The sequence below is a fragment of the Buceros rhinoceros genome, unplaced genomic scaffold (assembly GCF_000710305.1).
Source record: "Buceros rhinoceros silvestris isolate BGI_N320 unplaced genomic scaffold, ASM71030v1 scaffold14427, whole genome shotgun sequence".
Taxonomy (NCBI): domain Eukaryota; kingdom Metazoa; phylum Chordata; class Aves; order Bucerotiformes; family Bucerotidae; genus Buceros; species Buceros rhinoceros.
In genome coordinates this window covers 39,009-50,551 of record NW_010424129.1, presented here as the reverse complement: position 1 = coordinate 50,551, position 11,543 = coordinate 39,009, and the positions used below count along the sequence as shown (strand labels likewise).

The 11,543-nt window shown below is 52.1% G+C and overlaps 1 protein-coding gene across 1 annotated transcript in view; it reads left to right on the top strand.

Annotated features, from left to right (window-relative positions):
* The window catches only part of ZAP70 (zeta-chain (TCR) associated protein kinase 70kDa), a 9,721-nt gene extending 9,605 nt beyond the window's left edge, over positions 1–116 (top strand). The window contains exon 13 of the mRNA XM_010140680.1: positions 4–116. Within this exon, the coding sequence (XP_010138982.1) occupies positions 4–116 (113 nt within the window). The remainder of the gene's footprint in view (positions 1–3) is intronic.
* Positions 117–11,543: the final 11,427 nt, after the last annotated feature.

Genomic DNA, 11,543 nt, shown 5'->3' with positions numbered 1-11,543 from the left:
AGCTTCCAGGATTTGTTGCTGTGGAAAACATAATCCGCTCCTACTACTACAGCATTGCTACCAAGACAGAAAATGGGGCAGAGACAGAGGACAAGTCAAAAGCAGCTCTTCCTTGAGTTTCCTTCTCTGCTCCTCAACGTAAACCCTTCCTGCATGCGACCTGGAAAGGCTCCTTGTGAATTTTTGCTTTAATCTCTCAAATGCCGGTTTTGTTTCTCAAGCAGTTCCAGAACTAGAACTTGGAGGTGATGCTGTCCCAGCAGACAAGGGCGCTCAGCTGTGCCTCGTGTCTCCACGCAGCCAGCCGTGATTGTCACCTCCGGCCTGAGCCAGCACAGGACAGGACAGACAATATTACAGTTCCTTCCTACCCACTCCCAGAGCCATCTCAGGACCTTAATGCCTGCCAGACTCATTGAGGATGGACTCTGTTGGTTCTAGCAGAACCTGGATTTTCCCAGAGCCCTTCTGGAGAAACCACCAAGTAGACGTTTCTGGTGAGGCTCGCATGGGGTGTGACGCAGGACAGGGAGCCATCGAGTCCCCTTCCCCTTGGCTTAGGGCGAGAAGGAGTTGGTGTGGAGGTCTCCCCAGGAGAGGTGGGGAGGAACAGTGGGGCAGAGCTGCACGATGTCACTGCCTTGTCCTCTGTGGGCCCTGCCGGCCACAGCTCCTGTGCTCTGCCGCGTGCTGTTCAGCACAGAGCAGGGTGTGCATCCCCACAGCCTGCCGCGGTGGTTAAGGCTCCTGAAACAACTGAGCTCCCAGGACCTGTTGCTCACCCCCTGGACCCCATCTGGCCCCTCTGTGCTAACGAAATAAGCATCTTGCTTTTCGAGCCTGAAAATTGGTCATCCTGTAAATAAAATATTCTGTATTTTTTACCATACTATGGAACTACCATTAACATGGGCAGCTGCTTCAAGCTGACAAGAAAGCAGTTGTAATTTCCCTCCACCAGACCGAGGTTTCTCTCCTTGACACTCTCCACAGCCCTGCTGAGTCAGCAAACTGGTGACCCTTGGGCTGGCTTCACTGCAGGGCTGGGGCTTTGCTGCAGTCTCTTCGCACCTCGGGGCGTGCACAGTCGCTTAGCTGGGTCCAGTGTGGAAACCCACCCCTCAAGGCTTGTACTGGTCTCCCCCCGCCCCCGGATGCGGTGGATTACCCACGTTGGGGGGACTGTGGTCTGCACTGCTGCAGAGAGCAGGGGGGTTGTGAAGGCTGGGGAAGTGGGGGAAGCAGATCAGAGCCCTGAGATACAGTGAACAGAGAAGCTTATCTCTCACCATCTTCTGCTACATGAAAGCCGCACGGTAGCTCACAGAGAGCACCTACTCCCAGAGGCAGAACAAACAGCTGCAGACCAGGCCAGGGCAGAGCCCGCACTGAAACCTTAGCGGGAGGTGGATTCGAGCTGAAGACAGCGGTTCCTGGGGAGCATTCGGGGATGAGGCTCAGCCCAGCCTCTTGGTACAGCCTGTTTGGGCAGTCAGAGAACTCAGGTCTGATGAAAAACAAGAGCGGTCCCCTCCCTGCTTACACGACCACCTCCAGTGACACCAACTATTTACACACCAGAGCGTTTTCTTCTCTCAATCCCAGTAGCGCGACCTCTCTGCTCGAGAACTACGGCCCCATTCTCCCTAGCAGCAGAGGGGAAAACAGCGGCACCAGAGGAGAAAGTGGCTTGTTCCTGTTTGTTCAGTGAGTTAGTGGCAGAGACAGGAAAAAATTGTCCCCTATGTCATGTTTTCCTCCCAGAGAGAGCAGCAATTTTGCTGGAAAAGACAAGGTGCTTTCTACTGGAAAACCACTGCCAAAACATTTTAGACTTTTCGTTCAAAACAAAGCCATTTTGTGATTTGAAATTATTTCTCATATTAAATTTTCAGCTGTTTGCTCGAAATGGGAGAGGGAAGTATCAGCAAAGTCAGATTCCCAGAGGAGCTTCTGGTTTAGCTGGAGATGATTTCAAGTGACTGTCTGTGCCCACAGCCTGACAGACAGGACAGAAATCCCTTGAGGTTATGTCAGAAGAGTAAGGGACAAGGACTTCTCCGCCGGGAAGCCGCCTAGGCTGTGGGTTTTGCTCTGGCTGTTCCAAGAGAATCACAAAATGTCAGGAGCTGCTGTGGGGAAAAGGGGAGTGAGACCACCAGGACCTGAAGTCGGGGGCTCTGGGACACACACGTCTTTGTGGCTCCTGCTTTTGACAAGTGCAGGGTCTGACAGTCACCCCTGAGGAGAATCTCCTTGGACTTCAGGCACTGCCCCACCCCTGGGCATCCCAGTCTGCAGGGGAGAAGGGGTCAGGCCCCTCAGCGAGACACCTCTCCAGGTCTCAGTGCAATGGCCCTGCGGCCCGGGGCAGCCTCTCCTCTTCCCCTCCACAGCATGGACACAGCCCGCTCTGTCCTCTCTCCAAGTGTTGAAACCCTGCGCTGGCCCTTACAGCTGATCCCAGAGGCGCTGGGTGCTGGGAGCTGTCACAGACCATGAGGCAGTGGCTGAAGTTGGCTCCAGAACTGATGCTGCTCTCTCATAAACTCCCTCAAATCATCTCTTTTGTTGCTGACCTCTCCTTACCTCCTTCTCTCCTCTCGCCCATCTCCCTCTGTTACACCTGAACCCCTAAAGCTCTTCTGATTCTTGCACTGCCCATTTCGCAAGGGAAAATGTGAACTTCATCTTCTAACAAAGCACCCACAGCGACAACATGAGACGTGACTGTGGTAATTGTGTCTGATCAACACTATGTAACACTCCGTCACATCACCAGAGCTGATCTGTCTCATTCCAGCCTATCTTATCACCCACAAGCCCATCTTATCACCAGCACACGCCTCTTTACCCATCACACGTCACAAGGACATACTGGCCTTCTATCTCCCTCAGCTATCTGGGCACTTTCAGTTTGTTTGGCAGTGCAGCAATGCTCCGTGCTCACTGGCCTTCGTGCCGTACCCCTAAATAAGTCACTGAGCCAATGCAAAGGTCTGTTTTCAAATCTCGCGCTGGACATTGCCCTCTCTTTCTCCCCAAGAAGTGCTGCCCATGATGTGCCTCAGGACCTGGCTCAGCCCTGGCCATGGGACTGGGGTGTTGCTGCCGGGTTCTCCTCTCTCCTGCGAGCCTGGCCAGCAGTTAAGCTGCTCGGTTTTGGCTGCTTTCTGGGTCTTTGGTATTTCTATGTGGCCAAACTGGAAGTACTGGTGAGAGCGGGGACCAGCCTGAGGGAAGAGGACTGCAGGCTCCACAGCAGCTCTCTCATGCAGCCCGTGCTGGGATGAGCTCCTTCAGCACTCGGACCTGCCCCGTGTTTAGAAGCTGGTGGGAGTGAGCATCTCACCCTCCACACGGGTTACATAGAGGCCATAGAACGGCAAAGTCTTTACTCTTCACTCGGGGGCTGGAGTTCAACCAATGCACAGAAACGCAGCGCCTCTCTGGGGAAGACTTCTCAGCATCGTGATGAGGTTCAGGTATTTCTCCCTCTGAGAATGAGGAGCACCAGCCTCCTTGTGTGTGCCGGCACTTCCACTGGCACAGAGCAGAAGCATGGAGGGGATTACGCTGGAAGGACTGAAGGGTCCGGAGCAGTAGGGGACATGCTGCAGGTGGCAGCAGGCAGGGTAATATGGGGAAAAACCCCACCTCCTCCTGCTTTATGTTCAGAACTTGCCCCTGGAGCTGGAAATCGTGTTACCAACACAGACAAACGGACACCACCTGCATGAAACCTGCACTGGTGACTGCTACGATAAAAGCGACTATGAACAGAGGAGTGAGATAAAACAGGGGTGAAAAATCATGAAAAAGGAATCAAGAGAGATTTTAAAACCAAAACACCCGACTCTGCAAGTCAGAGTGTCCAGTCACAGAGCTGCCCCCGTGCAGGAAGAGAGCCATCAAAGCTGGTGTCCTGGCCTCTGCGAGCCAGTGAGCTGGGAAACCTTGAGGTCACAACGCCAGCGAGTCGGGGCATGTAGGCAGGTGGGTGAGCTGGCAGGACTGAGGCTGGTTTGCCCATCAGACAGCCTGGCCAGCGCTTGCTTCATTTCCGCCGAAAGCTTTGACGGAATCAAAACCTTTCCACAGAACAGTTCGATTCAGTCTAATCAGCATTTTCAGATGGAAAACTCTTCTGTAGGAAAATTTCCATCCAGCTCAAGTTGTTGACTCCCGGAGCAAATGAGTACGCTGTGGGTGTGAAGCACAGTCATGTCAGAGAGGTAGCAGTTGCCACATCCTTTGGCATGATGTAAACGGGGACATGGTGTTACACGCGACGGAGACCCAGCTCCCTCCCTAGACCCACAGCAGCAGCATCACGGGTCAGCCTGGACAGAATGACGGAACGGATTTTGGCCACGAGTCAGTGGATTTTGGGAAACAGGCTGAAATGGCAAAAAGCCAAGAGCCCTGGACCTGAAATGAGTCAAAAATCCTGTCTAGGCATGGAGACATCCCTGCGGACATCTCTCTCGGCCTGTTTTGTTCCCCAGAGCAGGGTTAACCTGATCCTGGGTGATTTCCCTTCGTTGTTCCATGGCCATGTCCCATTCACCCACAGCTTTCACCCAGGATGTTCTACCGTGGCAAGTCTTGCAGAAGGGGATGGGTTTATTTGTGGATGAGCAGCACAGCAAGTACCAGGTGTGGAAACAAGGGCAAAGGCGGGAAGCACCTTTGGTTCTTTCTGCTCTGGACTAAAAAAGATTAATAAAAAACCTGACTTTACAGCAAGGATCACAGGCTTGGTCCTTTAGCAACCCTGACACCAGGTTTAAGTGTAGTATTTCACAGAACCCCAGGCTGGTGGGGCTGGAGGGGACCTCTGAGGACCACCCAGTCCAACCCCCGGCTCCAGCAGGTCCCCGCAGCAGCTCCCCAGTTTGGCGTCCAGGCGGGTTGGGGATCTCTCCACAGCAGGAGACTCCGCACCCTCTCTGGGCAGCCGGGGCCAGGGCTCCTCACCCTCACACCAAAGAACTTTCTCCTCCTGCTCAGGGGGAACTTCCCGGGTCCCAGCTGGTGCCCGTTGCCCCTTGTCCTGTCACTGGGCACCACTGGGCAGAGCCTGGCCCCTCCTGCTGACCCCCCTTTAGCCACTGGTCACATCGAGGAGGTCCCCTCTCAGGCTGCTCTTCCCCAGCTGAACAGCCCCAGCGCTCGCAGCCTTTCCTCGGCACAGAGATGCTCCAGCCCCTCCTCATCCTCACAGCCCCATATCTGCACCAGCACAACTGTTGGGTTACGTTAGAATTTTCACCACGTGCTCCCGGATGTGTACAGGACAGGCTGTCTAAAGGCTTCGTAAACCAGGAGAATTTAGACCCACCTCTGTGCAGGTGTTTGTGTTATGGTGAAAGTGATAAAGTGATTTTTTTTTCCACCTACACAAACGACACTTTCAAGAAGAACTCAGGATTTTTGTGGCAATAAATACAGGAATCACAAAACATACTGTCTTGTTCCAGCCGTTTTAATAGTACATAAAATTTAACCAGTAGCTATTCAAATGCTTTACCAAAGCAAAATAAAAGTACTGACATGGAAAAATATTGCAATGATTAGTAAAAGGTAAGAGGTATCACACGATCAGTGGAAAAGGGGAACGCGCTGTGTTTCATGTGTTTGTGCCTCGACTGACATGGAGAGAAACAAGAATGGAAAAAGTGTTTTTATGGACCATAAATGGGTTAAAAAGCAGACACAGGAAGACAGATACTGAATCATGCTGGTAGTTCTCCTAGAACAGCATCCAGCAAGAAACAGCAGCAAAGAACCTGCAAAGAGAGAGAAACTGTACAACAGCCCAAGACTTGATATTTAGGGCAGCTCGTTTTAACACCTCTGGTGTTGTACCGGCATATTCAGAAAAATCACAAATAAACTTACACGGGGAGGAGCTGCAAAGATACAGCAAAAGTGGAGAAGGGTCAGAGAAGGCACTAAGCAGGAGCAGAAATAATAATGGGGGCTCAGATACGGAAGGTGGAATGGAAGGAAGTCTTTTGTGCTGTAATATAAAAATTCAGAACAATCTACTCGCCGAGGGGAGTTTAGGAAAGGGTGGTTCAGACATCGGCACAGTGAGAATTTCAGGTTGTGTTTCAAGGCAAGTATAAACTACAGGAACCACACATTAAAGGCGACATGAAATCCCACTTTGCCATCCTCCATTTCATGTAAAATCACCTGGTTTGGCTCCACTCATGTGACTTAGAAATGAACAAAAATCTCCCCTCTAGGTTTTCTTAATGTGGTTTTCAAAACCAAGTCTCCTACTTGATTGGGGCTTCCCCTAATCCAGAACTCTGCTCTTTTCACTAGGATTTAGGGATTTCCCACCTTGCTTCTCTGCACCCCGGCAGCAGAGCCAGTGAATGTTGTGCTCCTGAAAGGGGCCCCATGCCCTCCCAGCTGCGCTCTGCTCTACACAGGGGTCAGAGCCCAGAGGGGGTTGGGATGGGCAGCTTGGCAAGGTGGAAATGGGAGCTCACAGCTTCCGTGGTTCTCCCCCTGGCCCTGGGGTGAAGACGCCTCAGCACGGTCACAGGCTCTAGAAGGCCAATGTAAGGGAAAACGGATTTCATAGGTAGAGCTCATGAAGAGGGGACAAAGCGATGGGAGTTTGTGGAGGTCATTCTTCCCACCAACTCAGTGGAAGGACGGTGTAAATGTTCCTTTTGAACAGTTTCCATGGGACAATGTGACTTACAGTCAGATCTTACAAGTCTAATCTTCATTTTCCCTCTCTGCGTTTTGTTTTTGACCCTTCAAACTGCAGAGTAACGACTCTGTGGCACTTGGTGCACGTGCAGGAATTGTCAGTCACCTGTGTGCCCTGGCATGTCTAGAGGATGTTTTGTGTGTGACAAATGCTGTTGGGTTTTATGACAAAACATATTTCTTTCCCCATATACACCCGTTCCCTTCCCAGCCCTGAGGTTGTCTCTGAGGAGCCATTTCTGTCCCGTTGGGGTTGTCCCGGGCTGGCCCAGGCTGCCCAGGGCAGTGGTGGAGTCCCCGTCCCTGGAGGGGTTTCCCAGCCGTGTGGAGGTGCTGCTGCGGGACAGGGGTCAGGGGGGACCTGGCGGTGCTGGGGGAACTCAGACCCTCTCTCTGTAGTTCCCAAGCTTCCTGCAGCACCTTCCTTCTTGTTTCACCAAGTCCACATGATCCTCTCAGCTGGGAAATGGCAAAGGAGACTCTCTGGGTGTCCTGTGAGTACGAATAATCCAGTGAGAAATCCTCCCTCTGCTGCCTCGCTGCAGCCAGGATCCACACGCCCCCTCGTGCTGCCCCACTTCATGGTGAGTTGTTGGAGCAGCGTCGTCCTTCAGTCGAGCAACGAAACGGTGAACTGTTGGCACAGGGCGGTGCAGAGCGACAGCGCGGACACCACAGATGCCAGAGCGGTTTAATACCAGAAGCTGCTGCCAACTCTGAAACAATGGCTCAGGCATGACAGAAGAGACCGAGGAGCCTTCCAGCCCCTGAGGCCAGCTACTTCCCAGGGACAAGTTCTGCCAAAATCTGTGACCGGACACGCACAACTGCAGTGATAGAAGCAAAATCCATCCCAATCCCCCAAAATTCTGAGACCCGAGTGGTGAGAACCCAGCTAGATGTTACCACCCTTCCAGCCCAAATCCAAGACACCATCCGTCCTTCTCCGGTTCTGGCTGAGTTTGCTTGTCTCGTATGGCAGCAAGTTCCAGAGCTTACTCTTGTAGGAAGGTTTTCACTTCATTTAGGCTACAACATGCAGTGTCTCGTTAGTAAGTCCCTGCAGCAATTAGCAGAACGGGATGAGGAGCTGTAGACAGGGTCTATTCTTCTCGGTGGCTGGGGTGAATGAGTTCTCCCCTAAAAACACTGTTGTGGCGCTTCCTCTCCGCTGCAAGCAATTCCTCTGCAGGTTGGAAAAATGTCCGCACAGGTAACGCCCGGCTCAGCTGGACCCAGGCTGGTGGCAGAGCAGTGATTTGTTTGCTGGCCTTCAGGGGGAGAGCGCAAGGAAGCCAGAAGGGAGGGAAGGGCATGGTCTGGAGTGCAAAAGATGAACGCTCTGCGGTTGCTCGAGTGGGTACACGGGTGAGGAGGTTTTGAAGATGAGGTTCAGATACAGCATCTCACCAGGGAAGGTGAGACTTAACATGACGCTTGCAGGTTTCCTGCTGTTCTGGTACCAGCATGAACAGTGCTCAGCTCTGCCTCGAGCTGGGAAGAGAAGCAGAGAGGGACCGTGTGTCTGGGAGCCGCAGAAGAGCCCCCGGGGAAGCCGGGCAGATGTCGTCCTTGCTGCGGAAAGTCTCGTAACTCCGTGACTGGGTATTTAGAGCTGTTCAGAAAATTTTCTCTTCCCGGCAACAGAAAAAAGTTTTGGCTGTTTTGGTAAGTTTTTCTTCACAATCTTTGGAGGCATTAAAGCTGCATGTCTGCAAAGTAAAAACCATCTGGGGATCTTTTGGTTGCCATGTTTGATTGTCCAAGCTGGAAACCACCGGGGAGAGGGAGTAGAAATAAGAGAGGTCGTTTACATCTATTACAAAAATCCAATTTTAATTGAAAAAATGATAGTTGCTGTGGAAAACTTCCACTTGATGAAAACACACATTTCTGTGGAAAACATGGTTTGAACACAACATTGCACACATGGCCAACAGACTGCGGCGGGGGAGCCGTGGGGTGAACCCACCGCTGATAATCTGAAATGTCGGTGATTGGCTAGAGAAGCGCTGCTGGATTTACAGCCTGACCCGATGGGCTCGTCCCTGTTCACTACAGATATCCTTAAAAATGCTTTTTATTCCCATCTCTTTTCATAACTACCTGCTTCACGCGTGCAGCATTTTGTCTCTAACTTCCAGAGCTGGTAAGGATCCTTATGTCAGAATCTCATTTCTTCACAGATAAAAAAAAACAGTTTTCACAAAATCAGTATTTTCTGAGGGAAAATATCTTGCCAGACAAAAGAAGCATTATTTCCCAATGGAAAAAAAATGAAGCTAAGTATTTTATCCTCAGCATGGTTCAAATTAATGTTTGGTCTGCCAAGCCTGGCTGAAGATTTAATTTTCAGTTCCGCTCTGCTTTGACCTGCGTCCCCCTGCAGTGGCCGTTGCTCAGTAAGTCCTGGTGCAGATGCCTCCTGCCCTCCTCCCCCTTCAGGCACAGGTCCTGGCCCAGCGGTGGTTTCTGGCCGAGCCATCCCACTACATCACACTGCCCAACAAAGAGCGAAGCCTGCTGGGGAACCCACGGAGGAGAACAGGCGTGTGAGGCACCACGTTCCCGTGGCAGAGGCTATTTCAGGAAAACTATCTTGTGAATGGGATGTTGCCTTGGGAACTGCGCAGTAAACCCCCTCTGCAAGAGCGATGTTCAGCAGAAGTGACGTAATCCGTGTTACGGTCCCATCGCGCACGAGGCAGCGCTCAGCAGCTGGTTCGCGCTTGGGGTGGATGTGTGCGGCTGCTCCGTGCTGCCCATGAGGTGTGTTGTGGCAATGACAAAGAAAAGGGTTGGAGATGGTCACTGTCCCTTCGTGATCAGATTCGTGGTTTGCTCACAGAAATACCTGCTCTCAAGGGGTGCTGAGGGTGGATCACGGCTTAGAGGGTCTGGGCAAAAAAGGCTTTTGTGACTGCTGGCAGAATTGCGATGGTTACATCATCAGACCTATAAAGGTCTGACTTCCTCACAAATGTGAGGAATCCTGGGTCGGTTTTCCTGTTCCGGGGCAACCTGAGGGGCCTCATCTCCGTAACAGCCACTCAGAAAAGGTTTTGTGCTGGTTCTGACTGGCAGCCCTAGCTCTGGGCTTACAGCAGGGACATGACTGGTCTGGCAGCGCTGTAGCTCCCATCCAGACTTCCCCTTACCCTCCTGAGAAAGACACCAGGAGGGTATTTTTCCTTCTCAAGATAATAATCCACAATAGATCAGATCACTCACACCCCACAGACGTCTCTTTCTCTCCATATAAGGGGAATCTCAGAGGACAGAGTGGGTTGGGTTGGGCACCTGGGAGCCAGAGCAGTGTCTGGGCTTTCAGCCAACGTTTCTTTCGCTTCAGGGTAGCCCAGTGTCTCCTCTCTGGTGTCCACCAGGTGGCACAGGCTCCTGGCAGGTAACGGGGTAGCAGACCACAAAGGTGGCTTCTGCTTTTCTCAGCAGCATCCTCGGGGCATACACAACAAGTTTATGCCTGTATCAACAAACTTTCATCGCAAATAAGACCCTAGAGCTGCCAAGGGAGATGCAGCATCTACCGCACACACACCATAAAATCTGCCATGTGGTTATCCTCGCTTCACTGCTCTGGAATTTCAAACCCTAGAGAGATACCACTGATTTGCCAGAGCCTTGGACCCCCACCCATCACCCACACCATCTCCATGACGTGCTTTGCAGGGTGAGTCCTAATCCAGAGTGAACTATCCCCTACTTCGTGCCTGGATTTCCTCACCCGGGGAAGAGGATGGTTCCTTCTAAACTGCCACCCACGAGCAAACTTCACAGGAGCTGTGGAGCACCTGCTTAGCAGAGACACCAGTGAAGGATGCTGTAATCCTCTACGTTGTCATTCAGAGGGAGAATTTAATTGATTAGAATAAATTCATTAACTGTGGCTGACTTTAGCACAGGAATTTGCTATGTACCAACACTTCACTCCTCAATAATGAAACATTCAAAAGCACCTTTGCCTCCCACCAGGCCCCACAACCCTGCTGCCTCCTCAGCTGCCGCCTTGGTGTTGTGCAAACTTGTTTCTTCATGAGGGAAAAGCACCCCAAATACTCCAATATGTTCTAAAAATGGTATATTAAAATTTTACACATACCTTGAGGGTGCAGCCGCCTTTTCCCCCAGGTTGGTTAACAGGATGGGTAGCACCTGGGTGCAGTCCCCAGGGAGAAAGAGGTCCCTGCACAGCTGATTTTATCAGCCCCTGGGCATTTAGGGGCAAATCCCACCCTCAGCTCCTGACCAGATGAGCCCAGACTGCTGGGTTGATGTGTGTGGGGGTGATTGTTCCCCTGGCTGCTGCTGACCCAGCTCCATCAGGATTTCAAACATGTCTCTCCTGAGAGGAGGTGCCTTGATGAGGGCTCCTTGAAACCTCAACATCCCAAGAACCCTGCAGGAACTGGGGAGAGCAGCTCCTCTGTGGCTCCTTGTTGCTATGGGCTGGGTGAGCAAACCTGGGAGGTGGGAGAGGGTGAAGGAAGGGATGAGGTGGTGGGAGTGAGTGGCTCCTGGATGTGGAGGCCTGGCAAGGAGGGTGGATGCCTTGAGGCAGGGGGGATGCAGCCCTAATTTTCTCTGTTTATATGTGCAAGGTTGACTTGTCCTGCCTCTTACTTAAAGTGAGATTGATCTGGCTGCATCCCTGAACCCTCTTCTGTGTCACAGGGGTGCTCACCACCCCATGGGCCTCCCCTCTGCCTCAGGCCACTGCTCGTGCCTCCTCAGCTCGCCCACTCATCACCCGCCTCTCTGAGTGTCTCAACACCTACACCAGCTCT